The sequence below is a fragment of the Carassius auratus genome, unplaced genomic scaffold (genome assembly GCF_003368295.1).
Source record: "Carassius auratus strain Wakin unplaced genomic scaffold, ASM336829v1 scaf_tig00215419, whole genome shotgun sequence".
NCBI lineage: Eukaryota > Metazoa > Chordata > Actinopteri > Cypriniformes > Cyprinidae > Carassius > Carassius auratus.
This window is the reverse complement of record NW_020528080.1, coordinates 256022-283098: the sequence shown is the minus strand read 5'-3', so window position 1 is coordinate 283098 and position 27077 is coordinate 256022. Positions and strand designations below refer to the sequence as shown.

General features: G+C 36.8%; 1 protein-coding gene across 1 annotated transcript in view; it reads right to left on the bottom strand.

Annotated features, from left to right (window-relative positions):
* The window catches only part of LOC113094791 (cadherin-10), a 54209-nt gene extending 28166 nt beyond the window's left edge, over positions 1-26043 (bottom strand). The window contains exons 1-3 of the mRNA XM_026260448.1: positions 25851-26043; positions 19340-19678; positions 1718-2012 (exon numbers count right to left, since the gene is read on the bottom strand). Of these exons, the coding sequence (XP_026116233.1) occupies positions 1718-2012; positions 19340-19537 (493 nt within the window). The 5' untranslated portion in view covers positions 19538-19678; positions 25851-26043. The remainder of the gene's footprint in view (positions 1-1717; positions 2013-19339; positions 19679-25850) is intronic.
* Between the last annotated feature and the right edge of the window lie 1034 nt (positions 26044-27077).

Below are 27077 nucleotides of genomic sequence, written 5' to 3'. Positions count from 1 at the left end.
AACATAAGGCCACAGAAATATGACCTCTCGAAGAAAGACTAATGCCAAGTTATAAGCTGAAGCACTGGTTGGTTATTTATAATAGTGGTTATTATTCTTATCACTGGCAGGTTGATGTGATGGGTAATTTCTATGATGAAGATTTTGCTCTAGAGAGCAATACATCTCATCCTCTAATTATGATTAAGGTGTCAATATGGCAAAAGTAAAAATGTGAAAAGATTTAATTTCTGTTTGGTAACCTCTGACACAATGTCAAGCGTTCTCAAACAGTGCTTTATGAATTGACAAACACAAATAGGTACACCAGGACCACTTCAAGCATAATTTCCTCATTTCCTAGTGATTAATCTTTGATTCATTTGCCAGGTCACAATGATTAAGATCCACAATGATTATCTTATCATAGCACAAAATCTTTAATCAAAACCGGCTGCCTTGTTTTTGTCGGAACTGCAAATGAGTTTTGATTCATTTGAGATAAACCTGCGGGTTAATTTGTTGCTTCGTGAAGAGTAATTGATTTCAGCTTGCTGCATCCCGTTCATTTACTTTGATTCTCTCTGCCGCTCTTAATGGGTTTAAAATCACTGATAATTGAATGAATTCAGACGGGATATTGTAAGATCTGTATCCTCCCTGAAAATCACGTGAAGTTGAATGTTTGTCATAGTTTTAATCAGCGTTGATTAAGTGGCTGTAAGAAAGTGTTTTCCATTTAGCGAAAAAATAAAAAAATAAAAATGTCTTATTGGACAATGTCACTTTGCTCATCATAGTGGAGAAGGTTGTGACTGCTTGGTAAACACGCATACGCATTTTCCACTCAACATGTAATCATTTTGAATGATCCTCCTGAAATCTTTTGTTTTTAAGTATATATATATATATATATATATATATATATATATATATATATATAAAACATAATAATAATTATATTAAAATAATAGTTAAACCCAAAAATTTGAATACACTAAAAATGTATTTAACTTCAGGATTTTCATCTGTGTAGATGAGTTTGCTCCTTAATCAGAACAGATTTGGACACATTTAGAATTCAATCACAATGGATCCTCTGCAGTGAATGGGTGCCGTCAGAATGAGAGCCCAAACAGCAAAACCCTCAAAAGTAAACCACATGACAATCCATCAATTAACGTATGTGAAAAGCTGTTTTTTTGTATTAAATCCATCAAGGTGTTCAGGCTGAAATACAAGTCTACGATATTGATTTCCATGTCAACTCATCCGAATCAGGGGAGAAATATGCAAAGATCAAGCACAATTTACCATTTTCAATGAAGGAAGCGTTATTATAGATTATGGATCTATATTTTGGCTAGAAGCAAATGTTTGAAGTTGAGGGATTTGTTTTTAACAAACAGCTTTTCATTACAAAAAAAAAAACAAAACCAAAAAACACAAAAAAACAATGCTTATAAATTGTAGTGATGTTCTTTCGTGGTCAGCTGTTTGGATTCTGATGGCACCCATACACTGCAGAGGATCCATTGGTGAGCAAGTGATATAATGCTAAATTTCTCTAGCTCTGTTCAAATGTAGAACAACTCATCTACATCTCGGATGGCCTGAAGGTGAGTACATTTTCAGAAAGTTTCCATTTCCTTCCACCCCATATAAGCAGAAAAACATTATATAACCCATAACCAATAAATTTCCTTCTATTGTGGATTTGCCAGAAATTCATTCTCACCAACATTCGACATCTCTGATACACCGGCCACATATGTGTCCTTGGCAAACTTTGGCTCGTTGTCATTGATGTCATGGATTTTGATGATGAATTCTGAGGCCTTCTCCAGATCCTGTCCGGAGGTTTTGTTGACAGCTTTGGCACTCAGTGTGTACAACGCTTTCTCTTCCCTGTCAAGCCTCCTGGTGGCGTGGATATCACCCGAGTTCTCATCAATCTCGAAAACAGTTCCGGCCCCGTCTCCCATGAGGACGTACTTCACAGATCCATCTTCCTTGTCCATGTCTGAGTGAAGCTGAAAAGAGCAAAGAGAGTTTTGTTGGAATTAACAGTTCCCGAATTAACTGTTTTCTTAGCGTGTGACTGGCAAATTGTTCGCAAATATGCTCAGTCTGTCAAGGCAAAATGTTCAGGCGGTGGACCTAAACCTTGTGCAAATGGAAACAGAAATTAAACCATTCCCTAAACACAGTTTAAGCCCTTGCTGGCCGAAGTCAGAATATCTTTCTTGAGCAATGCTTTTAAATGATTCATGAATATGTGAATATGAATGTGAATTTGCTCAAAGGCTCCGGCGCGCTGTTTAATTTTCTTTGTGGGTGCAGCATGAAATTCCAACTTCAGTATTTCATTCACATCAGTATCAGTAATAGTTTCACAATTCTCCTTTTCCTTTTTAACAGCAAACACAGAGTACAGAATGGCGATCTCGCCATTATCTGCAGGAGCGCAGAACTTACTGTGTAGAAAGCTCTGTTTGCCTTGGTTGACGGCATATGGCAGATATCTCAGAAACCTGTCAATAGACTCCTGTACCTTCAAACTGTGGAGGAAAGATACGACCGGTTTCGTGCGGAACAGTCACAATTACACAAAACGCTCCTTCAGAGCAGAACTTTCATTTTACACCTGTCTCTTAGCAACAAGAGGAAGCCCGACAGCCCTCTCCATTTGATTGCAGTTCCTCTTTTCCTGATTAGGATTTTTACCAGAAGAGGCCAGCCATGCAGCCCTGGACAAAATATCCAATCAGCATAGGTGCCATAAAATGTTTCATATTTAATAAATGAACAATCAATTCCCAAACCAAGCTGCAAAAACAGCCCTTGATTTCCTAAGCAGCAAATATGAAAAACCAAAAAAACATCTTCCCCTCTAAGAACGACATCCTAAGCAGTGCACCCTCCAATTTCACAATCTGTCCACTTAAGACTAAATGTACACTATAATTGGAAATGATTTTAGAGGCTTTTGTAACCACTGTTATCAGGATGTGGATAATTTGACACGTAACAATTAAAACCTCAATTTGGAGGTTGCGTCATTGTAAAGCACCGTTCCTCTCTGTCCTGGAACTGAATTAGGGATCTATTACACACACAATTGCATTAACAGCACACCAGCTTGCTGCTCTGACAAATGGCTATCTTTACTTTTGTAGGTTTATGTCCTGGCATAGGCAACTGTAAGAGGTAAACCTGAGTGAATGCAATTTCGTTTCATATTTACCGCAAAGCAGAGTTAATATTTTGTGGGGAATTTGTGGCCTAGTGGTTAGTGGTGTTGACTCCTAACACTAAGGTTGTCGGTTTGAGTCTTGGGCTGGCAATATACTACTGAGGCGTGTGTGTGTGTGTGCTTGCGTGCACATTTTGGATGGGTTAAATGCAGAGCATGGATTCCGAGTATGGGTCACTCATATTATTGTAGTTGAGAAAAAAAAACTGTTTTTTTTTTTTTTTTTTTTCTCATATAAACTAACAATTGGCAGATATTATGTAAGAATTGAAAGATGTAAAGTCAGAATGCAGGGCTGAATGAATTCAATGAATTTACACTCGCATTTATGAGAAAAAGAGAAGACAAATTTTCCTATGTTTTATGTTTTATAAAAATTAGCCATTATGGGCTTCCATAATAAAAAATAAATAAATGCATTTAAATAAAATTAAATTAAATCAATTATTCAATAAATTTTCATTTAGTTTAACCTATAACATTATACTAAAGTAACTGAAACTGAGAGTAAAAACAATAACTATTTAAACTGACGTGAATACCCAGCAAAAATACTGAAACTTAAAAAAAAATGAAAACGCAAGTTGTAGGGAAGGCATATATTAGTTAAGTCATGCTTAATTTAATCCCATCAGTCACAATAGTGAACGTCAAAAAAGGTTTTCATTTATAATGCTCTAAAAACCTTACAGACTGATGTTTTAGAGCACTTCCTGCAAATATGCAAAAAAAAAAAAAAAAAAAAGGGGTCTCAACTAAATGATGTGCAATTCCACATGATTAGTTTAAATTGTCACATGACAAGAGCAGTTTACTTCCTGTTTGCACCTTGAGAAGATGATGGCTGCATCAAAGCTCCAAAACTAAGTGGTGTTTTATTAACAGATTTCGGGAGGAGCACACGCACATAATTAAAAGAGCCAATTCATCATCAGTAATCACATACATCTAATCACATTTTTATGACATATATATACAATTGTGACCGAACATAAAACACAATTTTTTCACACAGCACCCCATCGCCCCCACCCCGAAAAAAAAAAAAAAAAATCTAAAAATTAATTACTGCTTATTTCAAAGTGTTACTAATGACATATAATTTGGTTATTTTCATTTCTGGAAAAAAAAAGGGATTTAATAGTCCTCCCATACAAGTTGTTAAACAAAATGTTCATTAAAGTTCATTATATTAAGCCTAGTTAAGTCACAAAATAAAGTGCAACCAATTTATGCAAACAGTTATGCTGTTTTTTTTTTTTTTTTTTTTTTTTTTTTTTAAGAAGAAGAACTATAAGAATCATATTGGTTGTTCTTTTCCACCCATTTAGTCCCCATGGGAATGAGAGCTTTAGAAAAGATCAAAGACTACTAAGACACCCTAAAAAAAAAAAAAAAAAACACGCATGACTCGTGCATTCTATTCTAAATCTTCTGAAGTCATACATACACTTTGTTTGAAGAACAAATTGCATTTTGTTGAATTTCATTTATATTTTTCTCTTTCAGTGAGCTTTGGATGAACTGGATGAACTGATTTGTCAAGGAAGTCTGACACAATAGGATTCATTCATGAATCTAACATCTGTTCTTCTCTCATGAGCACACCAAGGAGAAAAACGATGCATGCCAAGATTTTCAGTGAGTAAATATCTCAATTTTATTCTGTTCCTCGTACAAATGAATGTGGGAACCAAATGGACTACTTAACATAGAAAGAATGTCATACAGGTGTGACATTACATAAAGGTGAGTAAATAATGACATCTTCAACTTTTTTTATGGGTTGAGATCCCATCGTATTAAAATACAGGAATTGTATTTGTGTTTTGCATGACAAAAAACAAAAATATATATATATATATATATATATATATATATAAATAAAAAAATAAAAAAAATCTCAACTAAAAGCTTTTCATTCTAGTATTGTGTTTGGAATTTTTCTGATTGGTTCTCATTTCCCAACAGCAAACTGATGAGTCAATTATGAAGGTTTTTGTGTATACCTTATTTTATGTTTGATCATAACACAAACATGAAACAGAGTGGGTCATGTATGCCATCATTCTTTGGTCCTCATATCTCCTTAGTGTTTTGAAAGCGTGGGGTGTGCAATCAATTATTTGTTCACCAAGACTGCATTTAAAAAAAAAAAAAAAAAAAAAAGAAAAGAAACAGTAATGTTGTGAAATATTATTGCAGTTAAACAACAAAAAAACAACAGTTTTCCATTTGAAAATATTTAAAAATGTAATTTATCGCTGCGATAGAAATACTAATTTTCTGCAGACATTACTTAATTCTGTGTCACATGTTGTCCAATATGATGATTTGATAGCAAAATTGGTGTGCTGCTTGTTGTAAGGTTTGTCAGGTTTTCTTTTTTTCTTTTCTTTTTTTTAACTCTTTGATGAACAGAGTTCACATGAGCAGCATTTATTTGAAATAGGAATCTTTTCAAAATCTTATAAAGGTCTGTACTGTCATTTTTTATCAATGTATAGCTTCCTTGTTGAAAAGAAGTAACCATTTCTTGGGGAAAAAAAGAGAGAAATCTTATAGAATTTTCAATGTCAGTGTAATTTAGAGTGGTATGATAGAGTATGATATATCATAGTTCTTTACAGTAACATTTTCAATGATCAAAACACACAAAAGCAAAATAATCCACCTTTTTACCACATGGAGAAAAGTGTAATTTCAGATGATTTATTGATTTACTAGACTAGAAATGTCCCTGTTTTTCTTTCTTTCTTTCTTTCTATCTTATGCAAGTGTATCAGGACTGTTTACAGAGAGATGTTTCTTACAGTGTGTCAGAACTAGCTGTGTAGAGGTGACATACGTAACACAAGTTTGATTAGTTTTGTGAACCCCTGTCTCAGAGTTGGTTCACACTCTATTGATCGTTCGTGTCTCCTGGGATTGTGCTGTCACTGCTGTCACAGAGAGAGAAGAGAAACATACACCGCTCGCTCACAGAAAAAGCCATTCGATACTAGATTGACGTCAGCCATTATGGACCGTATCAGTTATCCATATTTACAGCATAACCGCACAGTTTAAATTACAATAATTGTTGATGACACTTCAAATCTCACTGCGTTAAAAAGAAAAACTAAATATACTGGAGATGCAGCTTTGAAATATGTATAAAACAACTGTTTTGGCAACATGTGACAGCATCAGTGTGTAGATCCAGATGGTAGAGACTGTACAACACATTTTCACACTCTGTTCTTGTGCTATTAAAAGCTGGTTTGTGGGGTTTTTTATGGCATTTTTCTGAAATCTAATGCATCTTGAAGAGCCTATACTTGACATATGACAAATGTACTGTATTAGCAGATGCACAATGTATATAATTGGATTACATCCCAGGGGGTTTTATTTTCCAGTGGTTAGAAGTGACATATCGCTCCAGCATTAGAAAGTTGAGAAAAGTTATGTCAATGTTGTTCAATCATAGTCAAACAGTGTGGCAAATTGAATACAAATTCCCATTTTACTCATGCAGAAAAAATATGCAGCTGAGGGTTTAAATATGAAGTACCCATATATATATATATATATATATATATATATATATATATATATATATATATATATATATATATAATATCCAAACATACATTGTATGGGTCAAAATTCTTGATTATGTTATGCCAAAACGATTAGGATATTAAGTAAATATAATGTTCCATTAAGATATTTTGTACATTTCCTACTTTAAATATATATTTAAAAACGTAATATTTGATTAATAATATGCATTGCTAAGAACTTCATCTGAAAATTTTAAAGGTGATTTTCTCAATATTTTCAATTTTTTTGCACCCTCAGATTCCAGATGTTCAAATAGTTGTATATTGGCCAAATATTGTCCTATCATAACTAACCATACACACCAAAAAAAGCTAATTTATTCAGCTCTCAGATGATGTATACATCTGAATTTTGATGTTTTTGTGGTCCAGGGTCACATATAAAGAACGGACTGAAATGCTGCAATGGACATTAATTTTGCAGTCCAGTCAGCGGTTGTTGTGACATGGTGATGGCTAATCTCATGAATATTAATTATGCCATGCTGACGTTGCTTGGTAACCTTTCTAGACTACCGAGTCATGCAAGTAATTAATATTCATGAGGCAAACCTTCACCATAGTATGTCTCATAAATCATATTCTGTGTTTGAGTTCTGGCATTTGAGATTCAATCTCAGACCGTACTTTTAAAATAATTTTATTTCAAATTGATGTGATTCTTTTGAACTTTCTATTTATTAGTCCAATATGGTTTTCCACAAAATTATGAACCGTAACCACTGGTTTCAACACTGGTGATAAATGTTTCTTGAGCAGCAAATCAGCATATTAGAATGATTTCTCAAGGGTCATGTGACACTAAAGACTGGAGTTAAGATGATGAAAATTCAGCTTTGATCATATGAATAAATTACATTTTAAAAATCTCCAAACTACTGAATGGTTAAGTTCACATAATACAATGCATTATTCAATATGTATTGATTTAGAAACCGCATAAAGCGGGATATTTTATCTTCTCAAAAAGTTATCAAAACAATACTATTGATCATTTAACATGTAGTTATTAACAATAGGACTGACAATAGTTCAATTCAAGATCCCAGTTGAGCCAAATTTGACATTTTTGTTCATAAACTTTCATTAGCCTGCAATCTTAAGAGAAGACATGGGTTTTCACTGCAATGCCAAAGAAGCACCATTTTTGGCTCCCCTAGAACCTTACCGTGGTGCTGTCATATGAATAACCTTTATCCACTACAACATTTTTTGCAATGGGAAGTTTTAGTGCATGAAGCTTTATTTTTTAAGAATGAATTCAAAAGAAAATGTTTCTTTGTTATGTTAGATAAGTGCAGCTGTAGTACCGTATGTTTTGTAATTTCCCCATCTTGTAAGACTGTGTGCAGTGTGCGCTGTCATTCATTTGTGACGAGCAGACACTGCAGACTCTGTCGCTGCAGGGGGTTTGTGGGTCAGTGGATATATACACACATCAGACGTCTCTAGTTCTTTTCTCTTTTTTTCTTGCTTAGTGCAGGGGCATAAAAAGCACCTTTACTTGTTTGAAAAATGAGGTGTTAAAACTATAGAGAATTATAGTAGACAGCAGGAGTGCACTTTGGTTGAGTCGGCTGGAAGTCCAGCATTTTGTAAGACATCAGTTAGTAAGTACAGTTGCAGGATGGATGGATGGATGGATTTAATGGGTTTGACTCAAGATTACCACTCAAGAGATTGTCAATAAAATGAAAAAAAAAAAAAAATGAAATGAAAAAAAATCTTCTATGCTCACCAAGGGTGCATTTAGTTGATTAAAAATGCAGTAAAATAGTAATACTGTGACATTTTAAATAACTATTTTCTATCTTACAATGAAATTTGTTCCTGTGAGGCAAAGCTGATTTTTTCAGCATAATTGCTCCAATGTCAAGTGTCACATGATCCTTTAGAAATCTTTCATATGATGATTTGAAAAATTCCTTACCAACTTTTATTATTATTATTATTATTATTATTAATAATAGAAAGTTTAAAAGAATGGCATTAAGTATGGGATATAAGTGTATAAGTATGAGTTATTCAAGCATATTGTGGTCTGTGATGTGGCTCCTTAGGATATTTCCCAGTTTCTGCCTTTATTCAGCTCATTAACCCAATCAGTGATTAGGTAGATTTCATACCACCTCATGAATCAGTCTTACACACACACACACACACACACACACACACACACACACACACACACACACCACACACACACACCCACACCATTTCTACCATATTCATATGTACATAGCTATTGGAATATTCCTGCATGATCATCTTTGCTGTTTATTACGCACAATTTTCAGCATTTTAGCCAACTAATTCATTCTCATTCATGTTTTTACAATAGCAGACAAGACAGCGAAGGATGAAGTTGTAGGCCAGTATCCTTTTTTTATACTGTTGTGATGTTTTATTTGTATATTGATTTATGATAATTTCTTGAACTGTTCAAATCTGTCTCCCCTCACTCTAAATTTGAGTGCTTGACCTCTTATTTCGGAAGACTTAGAATTACTGTATTATGGACATGCACAGGAATAAATAAATACCACAGATAATGTTCATTATTTAGTAATAAAAACGTTGGTACAGTGAGACATATATGACCAAGTTTGGAATATTAAGGGTTTAAGAATATAAAATTGCAAGCTTTATGAAACTGGCTTTGTCTCTCAAGAGACCTGAACTTGATCTGGGAAACATCTATGAAGCCTGTGTTTTTAATCAACCTCCTGTGACATGATGTTTACAGTCACCGACAAGAATGGCAGAAAAGTCCAAATAAATACATCCAGAATTTGTCAGCCGCAGCGTGCAAAAAAGGGGGAACGTCTCTGCTTTCAGCTCCAAGCCAGTAATCTATGCAAACATTAGCATGCGAGTCATTAGCATGTGGTTAATGAAATGTTTGTGCGCTCTATCTCACGGGTCCACATTCTCCTGAGTGACAGAGCGAGTGAGGGACACAGCATGCAGGAAAGCCAAGCAGATATAAATAACTTGAGATAAGATCTAATTATTTCCAACATATTTACAGCCAGCGACTCTAGACCCAAGATGATGGGGTTGAACCATGTTTTTGGAAGAAATTACATCTAAGATGCACTTATTTCTTTTTTTTTTTCTGATGGAAATGTCAAATATAAAAATGTAGAATCTAATAAATATATATATTTTTTTCAATGGGGATTTCTGCAATCCTTTGCACTCTTAGAAATGAAGCTTCCAAAAGGAGGTTTTTGCAGTGATGCCGTAGAAGAACCTTTTTTTTTTTTTTTTTTTTTGGTTCCTCTTAAGGTTTTAATTTTTAATTTTTATTTTTTTATTTATGTTTTTATTTATTTTTTATAATCCAATAATCTAAAACATTTTTCCACTAGAAAGAACCTTCTGGGCAATGGAAAGTTTCTTCAAAATACCATAGATGGCAAAACAAAAAAAAAATTAAGAATATGGAAAAATACCTTTTGATAATAAAACTAAATAAATAAAAAATATTGTTTTAAGAATAAGCAAAATTGTAATCATATGGCATTGCTGTGAGCCTCCCCTTTTGAAAAAAAAAAATGTATATATATATATATATATATATTATATATATATATATATATATATATATATATATATATAAATATATATATTTTTTTTTTTTTTTTTTTTTTTAAAGGGAAGGCTCACAGCAATGCCATATGATTACAATATTATATACAATTATATATATTTGCCACGGTTTAGGGAATAGTTAACGTTTAAATCAGACAGAAAAGCATGACAGATGACATCAGCCACAGTCTGAAATCTACCCTTGTTCAACCTTGATGTTTTTACATCTGAAGGCCTTTAAGTCCTATATCAATATATGCTACACCACCGACACTTATCATGCATTATATCGGTGAAGCACGGTATAATTCTCATTCTTTCATTGCAGAACAAAGCTACGGCGTACCTCCAAAGAGTATTTTCTGAAAAACAGAGGACTTTCATGGTAGTTGTAACTAGAGGAAGCTGATATGAAGATGCAAATTCCATTTTCATCTCCGCTATGTATAAAATCCCTTGACAGCACCATAATTAGTCTCTCTATGTCCTTTATTGTGAAGAAATCCTTCAGCGCTGGCATGGCCCACACAGACGTGAGTTTGAAATCCATAAAAAGACATCTGAGACAAAGACATGCAATGAAAGCAGACAACCACAAAAAGCCAATACAAACCCCAGCTTCTCTGGGCTAATTGGTATTTGTCAGACGAGCGTCTACTCGTGCTTAAAGGGTATACATAAAACATTTCATTAATCTCTGAGGTAAACACACGTTAAAACGACAACAATGGGTTTCATTAGGTCATTAATTTGAGGTGGACTGTGGTCGAGCCTGAAATTCCCTGCAGGAATGAAAGCGATGTGTGAAAGATGTTTTTGGCCCTGCTTTAGTGAAGGCGTAATGCGTCTCATAACAACCTGTCTTGTTCTATAAAGTGCTGCGGGTGAGTCTTTAGCCGTTGCATATTATTTCAGCAGTCAGAGACCAGGAACTGTTTGCTTAAAATACTGCACAGAGAATGGAGAGCCGGAATGAACCTTGACATGGTTAGAAGCAGTAATTTAGTTTCAGTGTTTTTTTAAACAAAATACTAAAGGTGCCACTAGGGCTGTGTGCATTTCTTCTTGGAAAGTGCAAACAAGTAAGGCAGACCTGTAAAATGTTAAATGGACCTGTGAGAGCTGGGGGTTAAGATCAGCAAGCCCTTTTACATGGCCAAAAAAAAAAAAAAAAAAATGTCAAAACTTTACTTTATTTCCTTTTTTTTTTTTTTTTTTTTTTTCAAGATACACTTACATGAGAAGCAAAATCACTTAAGTTGTAAAATTTGTCACAAATAAGTGTTTATTATGGAAGCCTGTTTCCACTATGGGAAGAAAAAGATACACATCAGGTAATTTTTGTTCTTGTAATTCTGACTTTCTTGTTCTTAAAATCGCAAGATAATATTTCAGAATTACAATATCTACTTAAGATTCTGAGGAAATAGGCAGATTTGTAAATCTATAACTTGTAATTGTGAGATTTTTCATTTTAATTCTGTGTCATAAACAGGTTTTCATATAGTTTATGCTCACAACAAGAGAAGAGGGGGAAATCTTTTTTAATTCATAAAGAAAATAATATTATTTGTCTTACCCTAATGGCAGATATTTGGCATTTTTTTACGCAAAACCTATTTGACCTATAGGCTATAGGCCTTTTATGAATTATTTTTAGAAAAAAAAAATAATAATAATAAAAATAGTTTTCAAAAAACAACTCAAATAGGCCTATATTATTGTATCTTGATTTAAGTATATTTAGATATTTGTACTGGAAAACAAGACAAAAAGAAAATGGATTGCAGAGTTCAATTAACATTCACCAAACATTTAGTTTCTCGTAAAAGTACAAGTTTGCATTTGCTCCATTGGTTGTTTACGCCGTTTCAGACAAAAATCATTGCACATCGCAAGCACATGGCACATGTACGACTGCTATAGCTACAGGCACCCTAGTAACTCTCCTAATTGATTGTAAACCCCATTTATTTATTTATTTATTTATTTTCCAACAGGTCTATATCACAATACACCAGATGTTTCGTTTCTACAGTGTAGCCAATGTTTTCCACTTGGCTGATCACTGGAAGACTCGGGGTGTCCTAATTACTGCCAGCTCCAAAAAAAAAACAACAACTAAACAATAAGAGAAAGCCAAAGCACCTCTGGGCCTCTGGGGATGAATTAAAAGACATTTCAAATTAAGGCGTCCATCGGCCATGTGGTGGCCTTTCGCTGTGACTCATGAAAAGTATAAGCGATTTGATTCGGCCCCATAGATCCTGATTCAACACTAACCACAATCTCTCTGTTCATTTCGAATGCACTACAGAGAGAGTGCCGCATGGCAGTGAATACTGATCACTTGCTCATTTGCTCTGGGAGCACTTTTTGGCACAACACCGCGCTCTCTGTGGCACCGGCAATCCTGAACAGATACCCTTTGTTTATTGGCAGGAATATGTCTCCGGCGTGAGGTTGCCTAAATAATCTCTGCCAGTCAAAAATCCAAGTTTGTCCCCAAAGAGGCAACGTGGAGATATACACAAAGAGTGCCAGTATTCCATGCAAAAGTGTGCCTTTTCCATTATTTCTGAAGGATGTTCTTGATTATAATGAGCTGACAGTTGAATATGAAGTAAAGGCAACGCAGATTTATCCCGGCCTTGCTTTCATTTGCCTTTGCTAATTCGCGTAGTACAAAATTAGCCTTTGACTCGGAGCAGCTTTAGGAGTTAAATCCCTTGCACACACACAGAGGGATTGTCAGCCGAGCACGGGAGAAATCATTGACAATTCTTGTCAGGTCGGCGGTGAACACTTGCTTAGTACTGCAGAGAGGAGATTGTGAAAATGAGAGCCCGGGCCCAGAACGGATACAGAATTATTATGTATTTCCCCCCCACCCTTTCTTTCTTTGTGTGTATCTTGAGCTTGCTCAGAGTAGGACAAAGTCGCATTGGAGTTGACTAACTTGACACAAACGCTGTGGCGCAATCATCCTCTTGCTGGATCGCCTCACCTCTGTCACCCCTTTTGTGGTTCGGCTGTTCAATGTTAATCATAAGGCCATGCGGTTCGCGCTCTAGTTTTTACACTTTTTTTTTCACTTACGAAGGTTTACAACAGATTTCATCGCATGCAGACTCTCTGGGGAGTTGAAAAGCACATGAACCCAAACTCAGTGAAGCTCTCTCTCTCTTCTAATCTCCTCTGCTGGCTGTGGACTCCGCTGGTTCATTTGAGTGGATAAGGACACGCGCTGCAACTACTTAGATAGCTGGAGGTTCCTGTGAGGCCTGACTTTGCTGTGACAGAGAGTGAAAGAAGAAGAAAAAAAATACATCTGCAATATCTTTATCAGGTTATATCCAATCCGTTCAGCGTGTAGCTTTGCAGTTTTTTGTATGTTGTGTTTGGGTTTTATTAGATGGCCATGTGGTTTGGGTTTTTATTTTCTTCCTCATTTTGTGGTTAATAAGTATTCAAAGTATTTCATTTGAGGTATAACATACATCAGGACCATTGTCTGATATGTAATGAGAACAAGTTTGCCTGTTTGTGCATCATAATGCATAGACATTTATGCATAAAAAAAAAAAAATTAAACAGTTACCTTTTTTAATTTACAAATCATTCTATGGAGAAAAATACAGCGATGCCCCTGATATACATATAGCTCAGTTAACATTTAATATTAAAAAAATTGCTGTTCTACATTGCGTAATTAGTTGACAGTTGCAGTAGTGCTACTACTGTCAAATTAGTTAGTGTTTCCCCTCTAGCTCCATGATGTGGTTTTCCACACTCAGTTGAGTTTAAAAGTCCTAATGAACCAATGGGATTTTTTTACATCCATTACCCCTTAACTGTCACCCCGTCCCAAATACGGGACGCCTTCGTTTACTTCACTATATTACAATCAAATCTAATTTAATCTTGACAAACTATATATCGTTGGAAAGGTCTAAGACTCCCAAATATATATTTTACCAATGTTTTTTGTTAAAAATTGTGTAGGAAAAGTAATAGATTAATTTATGACAAGAGTGCACCCTCGAAAATCTACATTATAACAGGAGTTTTGACGTTTGTTTAAAAAAAAAAAAAAGACTTATTCGTTCATTTTAGAAATCATTTATCAACTGAAAACTTAAAATCTCAAAATTCATCTTTTAAAACCCATTTTAAAACCAGACATTGTATTACCATGTAAATGGTACATCAATGTCATGTTACAAAATGTTTTCAGTCATGAATTATAAAAAATGTAGGTTTGTATCATGCAAAGTCAAGTCTATCTTCAAAAACTTGAGTGACAGTTTTATTTTTATACTTTTAACATTTTAACATATTTAAACATTCAAATGTGAGCCATCACTCTATGACTTTTCATTATCAATGCTTGCAAAAATCAAGATCAATACCTTTTCGTATTTACTTTTTTATTAAAGTGCAGTATTTACGTGAAGAGGATCAAGAGGGTTAGGTAGACACAAGAAGAGAGCTCACCGGGAAAATGGGACAGTATGAACGGGTTTATTTGCACAGTGCATTATGGGGCTTGGAGAAGGTTAATAGGATTTTGTTCACATCAATAGCGCTGATGGCATGCCATGTGAGCCACAGCCCCTACATCAAACTCACAACACAAAGGCAGCAAAATGCATGGCGGGCTTCAGCACTTTTTAGTGCATTGCTGTACAACAGGACTGCGGCGCCTGAACAGTCATAATGACCAGTGGATGGCCAGTATGATGTTTCTGGATTGGGAGTATTCTCCATTATAAATACAATGGTGTGTGCTGTTAAAATAATTGTAAAATAATTCACAGAAGTTTCAAGTTTGAGTCATCACAAAATTAAATTTGGAAAACTGCCTTTTTAATCCTGTTTGTTTTGCATTTCAGCCTGATGCGGCTTCAAATTAATTCAAAGCAGAAGCTGTTTTCACATACACTAACTGAATTATAAATTATAGTGTATTTGCTCTGTAGAACATGAGTGCTTATATTGAATTTCTCACTTTCATATTCATCCCAGTTGCAGTGATGATGATGTGACTGTGAATTATTCATATAATGTGTTTGTGTGTGTATATATGGGTGTATGTACAGTGGGGAAAATATTTATTTGATCCCCTGCTGATTTTGTAAGTTTGCACACTTACAAATAAATTAAGGGTCTATGATTTGTATGGTAAGTTTATTTTAACGTAGAGAGACAGTATAAAACCACAAAAAAGTCCATTGTCCATTGTGATTGGCCGAACACTGCAAGCACTCCATTTCCATAATCGCGAGCTTCATCTTTCAAAATAAGACAGTTAATAATGTCCTTAGTTTTACCATCAGTTCAAGCCAAAAGTGGAACAGTCACGTGACAGATAGTGATGAAGCTCGTATGTGTTTGCAGTACACAAGTCATGGACGGTTAAGAAAGCTGCCTCCACTGTGTGACCCTTTCTCTCTCTCTATCACACACACACACGTGTGCACACACGCACACACACAATACACAAAACTTCACATTTGAACATTCAATAGCAAATACTTAAACTAATAACAAAACATAGCCTACTTACAGTAGCTGATTCATAAGTGCCAGATTGTCACGAAACGGTTGTCCATGAAATGCGATCCTCTTCTGTTGTAAGTAATCTTAAAGATTCCTAAATGCATCTACTTTCGGAAGGCCAAATAAAGGGCTTTTGCTTTTACCTAGATACACACAGTGTCTCCATGACATGGCTGCTTCAATACTTACTGCTGTTCTTTTTTTTTTTTCATTAACATTTGGGCTGCATTACGCAAATATTTTCACATAGTGACGTAGATTTGGCGTGTTTGAATGAGCCATTTTAGGGGGCGTGGCAGAGTCTTAACTTGAGACTTCAATCTTTATAGTTTTACAGATCTACTTTATGAACCAAGAGCTTGTAACACTCCAAAGAAAAATGACAATTTTAAATCACATCATATGACCCCTTTAAGGTTTCTTGGCTGTCGTTTGGCAACTTGAAGTTTCAGCTCCCTGCTCAGATTTTCTATAGGATTGAGGTCTGGAGCCTAGCGAGACCACACCATTACCTTAATGTGCTTCTTCTTGAGCCACTCCATTGTTGTCTTGGCGTTATGTTTCGGGTCATTGGCATGCTGGAAGACCCATCCATGACCCATCTTCAGTGTTCTGGCTGAGGGAAGGAGGTTCTCGTCCAAGATTTTACAACACAGGCCCTGGCCATTTGCCCCTTATGCAGTGAAGTTTTCCATGGAATGTTTCCACCTCCATGCTTGATTGTAGGGATGGTGTTCTTGGGGTCGTAGTCAGCATTTCTCTCCCTCCAAACAAGGCGAGTCAAGTTAATGCCAAAGAGCTAAATTTTGGTCTCATCTGACCACAGCACTTTCTCCCAAGCCTTCTCTGAATCATTTAGATGTTCTTTGGCAAATTTAAGACGACCTGTACATGTTCCTTCTTGAGCAGGGGGATTTCAGGATAGCTGCAGGATTTCAGTCATTATGGCATAGTGTGTTACCACTATATTAGAATGATTTCTGAAGGATCATGTGATCCTTTAGACTGGAGAAATGGCTGATGGAAATTCAGCTTTGCATCAAATTATATATATATATATATATATATATATATATATATATATATATATATTATTTCAATATGTATTTAAATAGAAAAACTTTATTTTACATTGTAATACAATTTTTTTCCTGTATTTTTAACAAATGAATGAAGCTTTGAGCATTAAAAAAATCTTTCTCATCCCAAACTTTTGAGTTGTAGTGTATATTTTACTCATTGAAAGGTATTACTATATACTGCATAACTAGAACTAGATAAAAAACAAAAACAAATAAAAAAACATACTTTTTTATTTGTATCTTATTAATAAAAGTGGCTTGACTGTTGAACTACTTGAAACTGTGTGGCTATGGACTACACAATAGAAAAAGATGAAGAAAGTGACGAGAGTGCTGTTGTTTTATTGGAAATATTCTTCCCATTTTATGGATTGTTTCTGGCTCTACAGTGGAAAATAAATCCTCTTTTAAGGCTTGTCTTTGTTAGGGGCCAGTGGAGGCCTTGCTCAGATAGACATAAATATGGTATCCCACAAGGCTCCGTAAAGGTTGCTGAATTATCTTTATGAGGAGAACCATTAATGGCTTTCATGGCTTCTTGCTGGGGCTCTAAGTACCCGTCTATTGGGCTACACAAGTTCTCATGCGTCACCCACACACACACTAGTAAGAAATGTGGGGGAAATAGATGGAATGGATGATCAAGTCACTCCACAGTGGTCCCCCCTCAACCAGCATGTGAGTGTTTCATTCTCTCTCGCCCTCCTACAGTATTTATGGGAGCCCTGTGTCTTTCTGGCACTTTAATTGGGAATGAGAGTGGACAGTAGATGTGAAGCGGGCCAAAAGCATGTGATTCCTGTCATGCCAGAAAAATGCAGCAGCCAGAAAAAGAGGGAGAAATAGAAGGAGAGAGAGCTAGAGAAAAGAGAGAAGCATCAAAGCTCTGGGAAGGAGGCCAGGACACTGCTGAGACTGACACTTCCTCAACCGACGGACTCTTCACAGTCAGCGCTGTTTTGTTGCCTTGTCACGTAAAATGCAACGCTATGAGGGCGGAATCTCATTCTCATTTTGATTGATTTATTGTTTTCTCTTCACCCACTCTTGCTTGCTTGCCTTTCTGTTGCACATGTTTCTTTTCTTGAATTATTCCCCACAAAACAACCCTGCACCATAAGAGGAAGACATGTTGATCTGTCTGTGCTACCACTCCTCTCTATACCCTGAACCTATCACATGTTTACTTGTAGAAGATGAACGCGGTGAAGAAAGCAGACGTCTTTGACACAAAATTGGCTGACCCTCTCCTCCCATGCACTGGGGGTCTCTGCCATCTCTGTTGTCTGACACCGGTGGCTTGACAAGCGCTCTGCTCTGATCTGATGCCACAAGAGTTGCACTTTGTCTTTTTTTATTTTTATTTTAATCTGAATTGTGTTGCACTGGTAGGCCCTCCTATCAAAAAAATGGCACAGAGAGGTTTGATTATCGACTTATATATATCTTCTGACTTGATCTAAGCTATAAAAAATTTAAACATGCATCATTCGTGTATGTTGAAAGCCGGGACATCAGTTGTTATTACCGAGTCACGGTTATAATGTAAGCCTTTCAATTAAATCCAAACAAGCATATCGTTTTTGGAACGTCAGGATGTGGTCATTAATATAAAGAGGGTTATAATCGCACTTTGTATCCCACACATCGATTCATTCTAATAGCCTACATTCACACTGATTTTGCTCTAATACATCATTATCTATGATCCTGAAAGCATTATCCGTTAGGTATGAGTTCATTTGATGTTCATGATTCATGTTCGAAACTGACCCTTATGCTTGTTTGTGTTGTGTGTTAATGGTCAGACTGACTGAAATTGCTCATATTATACTGCACAGTAGCTCACTGGTAGAGCGTGATGCCAGCCAATGCATGGTTTTGGGTTCGATTCCCATTTATGCAACTGGCAAATGCTCAAATCTATTGCATGAAATGTGTAGAACATGAACATGAACAAATCTTGAAATGCACTCTTTATATGCACATCTATATATGATGGAAAAGCATGCTTTTTTGATATGGTATCATTTGATTACCATATCTATATGCATACCATTTTATCATAACTGTACGGTGTTTGAAATAATACCATGTTATTATCATCATGCACATCCAAACCTCCATTGAAATGCCATGGCTTTTTTCATAAGAGGTAAAAAAAATCATCTCCACTTACACATGATTCACTCTGAAAATATGTCTGCTTCCTCGCAGTTATTCTGAAACACACACACACACAGTAACGCCCTTACCTTTCCAACATACTGCTTTCCAGTCCCCGTCCACTCCTCTAAGAGAAAGAAACTATTCCACATCCATCCTCGTTTAGTGCGTTGTAGAGTCCGTCCATCCCGATCCGACGTGCTAATTCCAGGCACCGGCCGGATCAGTGCATCACTCCAGCCCAGCAAGCAGAACAACAGGAGGAAAGTAAGTTGATTGATTATCATTGTATCCGATCACTCCTGGAGAGTCCTTGATAAGGAATCAATTAAGAAACAGAGCTCTGCGTTGAAGATATTGCTGAATGGTGGGAGCGACGAAATGGGGCATCTTATCCTTAATTCTCCTAAATTCTGTCTTCTTGAGGCCTGTGATGGATAGAAAAAAAAAAGATAATTAAGAAACCATTTCAACACAATATCAGCACGAAGCTAAGTGTTTGCTAAATTACCTCTGGGTCAAGTTCCACAGTCTACAAAGGCACTCTGTAAATGTATGTTAGCTGACTAAAATTGTGTTGGCTAACTAGAAAACGAATCGTTAATATTGATTGATAAAGGATTAAGGGACTCCAATTTTAGCACACAGTACTCTCTCGGTGGTCTCTAATTGATGAACTTCATGAGCCCGAACATCTCTAAAACATTTACTTTCCTCAATCTGCATAGATTTGCGGTTACCCCCAAAACGCGGCAATAGCCAAAAAATCAATAGCAAAACGCAAAACGCTGAGGACTTCCACTTCTATAACAAAAACTATCGTAACAGAAGCAAAGGCAACGGTCTCTCCTCCAGGACTAGTTCTGATAGGTAATTTGGAGGATGTATGCATAATTTATTGGCTTTTGGAAGTTAATCCTAATAAATCTTTCTTCCCTCATTTGGTGAAAGCCCATTTTCCAGGACTCTGCGGGAAAAGGCCAAGGAGCCAGGTTAGCCTGACAGGCATTCATTACGGCAAACGTCTCCAGGGGTCTCGTGAGCAAATGAGGAGCAGATTCATAATGTTGTGGCGTTTTTGTTTAACGATCTGAATCAAAGAAAAGAAAAGAAAGGGAGGCTTGGGAAAGGGGGGTAAAGAAAGAATTGTAACACACACGGTGTCAGCAAGGCCATCTCAGCGAACAAAGTGAATCCTTTCTTTGTCTAAGAGCAAATTAGGGCTCTGGTTCTATTTGATGTGACTGAAGTTATGCATGTAAATGAACACTGTCTTGTGAATACGAATCAAATAATTTACTTAATGAGATATGGATGACGTTAGGAATTATTCACTAGGCAGCGTTTGAAAGTGTGCAGACTACTGTAATTTGTGGAATCACTGGCTTTGCTAATGTGAGTAATGAATTTTGTCAGCCCCAGCAGAGGAGGCCTTTTGTGGCCCAATCTTCCATTCAGACATATGTTTCAGTGCAGCCCAGGGTTAGCTGGTAGGGCACAACTTTGACTTTCAGAAGTGTCCTCATGACTTAATCATGATTTTTATTTTCACGAGACCAAGCTGAGTCTTTCACATCCAGTATGAATCACTCATTCGCATGAACTGTGAGACAGTATTTGTCTTTGCGTGGAAAGTGCTGCCCACATTTGATTTCAGAGTGAGAGTCCGACTGATCGGGGGCAAGTAATCAGCAGCTGGCTTTGAAAAAAACTGCTCAAGTTCCTGGCGTGACCTTGACATACAGATCCAGATAAATCTCCATCTGTCAGTGTCATGGTCCACGATCGACTTGATTTAACGGTTTTTATGACACGTTTTCCATCCGTGGTCTTAGCTCAAGGGCAAGCCTGGATAAAAGAGTAATACAAATGAGTTCTGATTCATGCATGTTTATTTGCACACTCTTTCAAAGCCTGATGAAGCTGGTGCTACCCTTTCAGACTTTAATGGAGTTCTCAGTGATGTGTCAATTTACAGATTATTATCGGTTTTATCTTAGATGATTCTCCGAAAATTGCTTAGGTGAAATAAAAATAGCCACAAATTGCTCACACTGATTACGTGTATAGTGTTATAACATCAATGTGGATAGCAGCACAGATAATGTAGCCTATTGGAGACGTAATCTTTTTCAAAGAAGAAAATAAAATCTGAGAAGCATGGGATGGTTATCATTTATATGTTTATTATTTATATATTTGATGTATTGCATGTATTTTTCTGAAGTCTGCTTAAATTAATCAGTCAATCAATGTTGTTCGAGGTTGCTCTTTTTAGCTCAGATTTGATAGAATTCTTAGTTTCATTCAAGTATCATTTATTTGTCTTGTATGGTACTCGTAGGATCCTGCAGAAGAAATGAGTATCCACAACTGTTCAAATACAGTACAATATAAGAGTACAGGGAGAAAAAAAAAAAACGGTATGTTGAATGCAGTACAGACAGTTTTGACTATATTGTGGAATGTTCTAATTCAGAGAAGAGACATGTATGTATGTTTGTATTCCCAACGTCTGCTAAAATTAATTGTGGCTCAAATCCACAATCCAGTTTCTCAGTTATGTTTGAGATAATTCTCCTTAAATCCCTTAAAAGAAATGAATAGCCACTAAATAGACAATCATTGAATTCACAAGGTTAGCTATACAAAAAAATGTTGATAGCATAGCTATCATAGCTTTTCAAAAGCATAACTTTTGGAAGAATGTGATGTGATTATGTATTAATATATATTTAGCAAACTTTTGTATACTGGCAAATCTGAACACGGTTTGAGATCCCTTCTAAACATTTGTGGTTGAAATTGTTTATGTATGCTGTCTACGAATTGATGTTCCACTGATGTTCAAATGTTGCTGTTTTGAGTTCTCAAGAGAGTTATGTCTCAGTCAGTAAACAATATATATATATATATATATATATATATATATATATATATATATATATTATATATATATTATATATATATATATATAAGAATTTGATAAATCTTCTTTTTTATTATTATTGCAGAATTTGGTATGCTGACAAATATAAGCACAGTTTAAAATGTTGTTGAGATTACAACATGAGATTACCCCCCCCAAAAAAAAAAAACAAAACAAAAAAACAACAACCTTATCCATGAATACTGGACGTTTATTGCTTATGCTGAAGTCACAAACAATTTGTCGCTCCCATTTTTCAGTAAGCGTTGTTTAAGAATTGGCGTTCTCCTCTTCATGGTGCTTTTGTTTTCGTTAGGCATGGCAAGTTGAGTTACCAAATCACACGCTGTACAAGATTTTTGCACGTTTACACACCATAATGAAGGAGAGAGAGGCACTGCATATATCCAGCTCAGTCGGAAAGATGTTAACACTACAGCGGTAAGAGGATGTAGCTTGTGAAAAGACCCAGACAGGAGATTGTGTTTTTATGATGACTCACAGGGTGCCAAAAACCCAGGTTTTTTTTTTTTTTTTTTTTTTTTTTTTTATCCTGTTATCGTGCACTCTTAGCCTTCCTTTCCTCTGCAATGTCAAGAACGTTCAGGCAAGAAAAAAGTGAAATTGTGTGCACCAATTTATGCGTGGCGATCCTCATGATTGCATTTTCTAATTATCATTCAAGGCTGTCCTTGAGTTTTAATAGCATTCTGGATATTAATCTTTGCTACAGCATGCCTATTAAGCATTAGGCCAGCAAATCTTTTTTATTATTATTTTGCCTGTTACCATACAACAAAGACAAGCTATCTTGCCAGATGTTTAGGACTGTCACTTAATTATCTCACTTGATTAGTGCATTAAAAACGTGTTTATGTGCGGTATAAGGGAGGTTCTGTGATACTATAGGGGGAGGCATGGAGAAAACACGAGGGAGTGGAGCGAGGAGGAAGAATCTTCTCACTTGTCCTATTAAGAGTGTCTAATTAGTGTGTATATGTGAATTTGGGCATGTAGACATGCTAGTCGAGGCATAATGAGGTAATGCTATATAATTATGAATTAATTGGCGGAGAGGACAGCGAGTTGTCCTTTCGGAAAACTCCGCACAGCTGACCCCCGTTGATCGGTGTGAGACACTGAAAGCATTTTTGTGAGCGGTAATTTGCAAACGGGTGACAAAGTTCAAGTTTTGTAATTTGCAGAGTTGATTGACAGTGATATACAGCCCTAGTCTGCAGGATCAGACCACTAGCGCAAGCACAGACCCGCCGAAGTCTTTCTATGTAATTGCCGTAGTCCCGTCTGCAAGGTAGTGCTATATTTCTCCCCGAGGTTCATAAAAGCAGTCTGGGGCAGCGCTGTCTTTAGGGAATACATCTGCCAGAGTTCAACACAGCTTCGTTCACTCATGCTATCTGCCTCCAAACACCCCCCTCTTTCTCTCCTCAGTATATTCCCCCTTAGACCGTATCAGACACGGATCATTTAGGGAAACTGGGTTATTTCTGTCCACACCTGACTGTGTTCTGATGGATGTCTGGAGCCATATGTGGGATACGGAGGCTTGTGTCTGTGCATTTGTCGTGCTTATTATTGCCGGGGAAGTTTTCCGGCGCTTCTCGTTTTAGTGACCTTGACATCTCAAGCGTTAAAGGATGGAGACTTCATTCGGGTTATGAGTTTGAAGGGAGAACTTCACTTCTGGAAACAGGATGGGCAAATCGCTTAATAATATATATATAGACTGCATACGCTCTGAAAAATTGAAATATTGCCCGAGGCCTGTTTGATTTTTTTTGACAATCGAAGCAGCATCGTGGTCTGTCCAGATTACTTGCAGGGCAACAAACTCTCTTGCACAGTCGGTTTTTTGTAACATTTACTATAGCAGAGCCCTTCCTTCACTTGAAATGTAAGGCTGGGGCTTGTGTGGTTTTAAATGTTTGTTTGTGAAAGTAAAGTCATGAGGGTTTAAAAAGATTGAAGATCAACCATGGTTGCTGCTTAGCACTGAATTTTGAGCCACTTGGTGGAGCTAACTCTCTCTCCCAGATAACACTGAAGTTCTCTGTCTGTGTCTCGCTCTGTTTCCCTGTGTATATAATGTGCCTTCAGCCTAAAATGCAGGGAAATAAATGCAGATTTGCACATTATCTAGGAATTGGAGTCTGATTGGCTATTTACCTTTATTTTCAGGCTAATGTAAATCTCGTCTTCATGGCAGGACAAATATATATACATACACACACTTAAATATATCATAGTCAGAATTAAAGCTTGATTAATTCCCAAATGATTGACTGTTATTCTGTTTTATGGATCAAGTTTGACATCCAGGTAAAGTAGAGAGCTATACAATTTCTATACATATAACAGCTCAGAATTTCATATAAATATTTAAATTTGACCTTGGAATCCTGCAAATTCCGAGCAAAGTTTGAGACATCTGTTGAGATTTCTTTCAAAGGAGACCATTCCGATGTTTTTATCAAATTGGTGGGGTGGGGGGGTGGGGGGGGGGGGGTATGAAAAGCAGGAGACTTTAGGAAAGGTCTCATATTGTATTCAGTTTAAGAAAATATTGAGATTTCATGTGATTGATTCTTTCATATAGATTGTTTCCAGATGAATAATCTGTATTAAACAGATACAAAGAGTTACATAAGCCTGTAAATGTCTCTCTAGACATGCTGTGTGCCGTCAGTGATAGATCTTCTATTCACAGGCTTTTGTGTGTGTTTCCAGGTGAATCGTTTTGCATCGAAAGAGATGCTGTTAGTGTGGCTAATTTAGAAAGCAGAAATGCAACGGGCACTTTAGAGGTTAATTTGTGTTGGACAATAATAACCACTCACTAATGACTTCCAATACAGAGATCCAGTTGATCGGCTGTATTTAGAAGCAGCATAATCCCAGTGTGTGCATTCATGTGTATGTGTGTGTGTGTGAAAGAAACAGTGAGAGTGAGTGAGTGATTAGGCTTGAGCAGCGGGGTAGACTCTTGCTGTGTCCAAAGCAATACATATTTATGAAATATTCCTGCATGTCTCTCTCTCTCTCTCTCTCTCTCTCTCTCTCTCTCTCCTGTACGCACACACACACACACACACGCACGCACACGCACGCACGCACACACACACACACAAACACGTACATAATTTATCTTCAAACTAAGCAGCCAGTAAAATAGCTGCCAAATGACACACAGGTCAAGGCAATAATCTGCTTATCAGAATCAAACAAAAGCATTTGTATAATTGCGGGATTCATTGTCAAATAAAATTACCGCAGAGCAGCTCTGCCAGCCCGTCTGAAGTTTTTAGATGCAATCTTATATTGTTGTAGTAAAAAGATTTCCCAATTATTAACAATAATTCTCCATTTGATCTTAAACAACAAACTTTACATCCATATTGGCACTATATATATATATATATACTATATATATATTTAGACCTCTAAATCTGACTTCTCAAGACTTCAAACAGTTTCTATCCAGGATTTCCCCACAATAAAACAATAGAAACTTTCTTTACCAAAACCTCAATAAATCCCGTACAGCAGGTCCTTGAGCATTACATTCACAAAAGCATCCAAACCCTCTCTCTATGTCCTAGGCGCATTTTCAGAAACCACCTGCAAAAGAAACTAATCAGCCGTCTACTCACACTCTCTTTTTGCCTTTGCCACGTCTTTCTCAGTTGCTTTAAATCCGTCTTAGCCACTCCTTAATCAAATAGTTCCTCCAGTATAAAATGATCTCCACAGCAGCCACTCTGCAGGGCACATCTGTCTTAATGATAAGCTTTAGATTCAGCGAGCGAGAGAGAAAATTACGTACATGGCTGCTCTCTTTCCGGACTCTCCTCATCCGTCTGAGCAAGAGTGGGGGACCGAGAGAGCACAAGAGCAACAGAGCTGAAGAGGGAGGGAGGGACGGACGAGAGAGAGACACACACAGAGAGAGAGAGTTTTACCTTCGTTGTCTATACTCCATTGTTTTCTGCTGTTTTCGGCACACTTCTATATCTCCTTAACATAAGCTCCTTGCTTGTCAACTTCCCTCTCAGTTTTCTCTGTAAGACTGAACATTGTTCTGAAGCTTCCTGAGCGAGAGAAAGAAAGAAAGAGATGTCTGACTGCTTTCTCTCTTTTATTCTAGTCCCTTTGTCTTACATGCTTTTTGATTTCTACTTGTCTTTTTACCTGCACTACGTCTCCTTTTTTTTTGGTCTGTCTGAGTATTATTTTCCTTTCACATGCATTTCTCCCTCTCTCTTTCTCTTTTTGAGTGTCAGGGAGATTGTGGCAGTGGGATTGAGCCCATGATTGGCTGCCACTCAGTCGTCGCCGATGAAAGACAGCGGGGAAAAAAGAAGAGTAGAGAGAGCCGAAGAGGCTTTACTCCCCTGGATCTGCGGTTTTGACTTGGCTTGCCACAGATTGTAGGGGGTAGGGGGGTTAGAGAGATAAACTGCCAGTGTCTGAGAGAGGTGGAAAGTGAGAAAGCGAGAGGGAAGAGGTCAAGGAGATGAGGGCCACAGGCGTCAGAACCGCAGGCAATAGATGGCGGTAGCGATCCACAGCTAATGGACATCGCGTGATAGATGGACTCATCGATGCTAGCTGTCCAAAGCGATCCGAGCTTGATCTAATCAGGGTTCAATGACAGTGGAATGAAGGAGAAAGAGCCCATAATAGGTAAATCAACACCAGGAGAGAGGCAAAAGTGAGGTAGGAGTTGGGGGCGGGGTAGACCATGTCCAGGCACTCAGCAGAACGTCATTACCAGCTCTCTCCTCCGATTCATATCAGGCCATCACTTCACATAAACCGAACCGATGGAGAAAAGCTGGATTTTTTAATGCAGCAAAGACCTACTGAAGAGATCATAT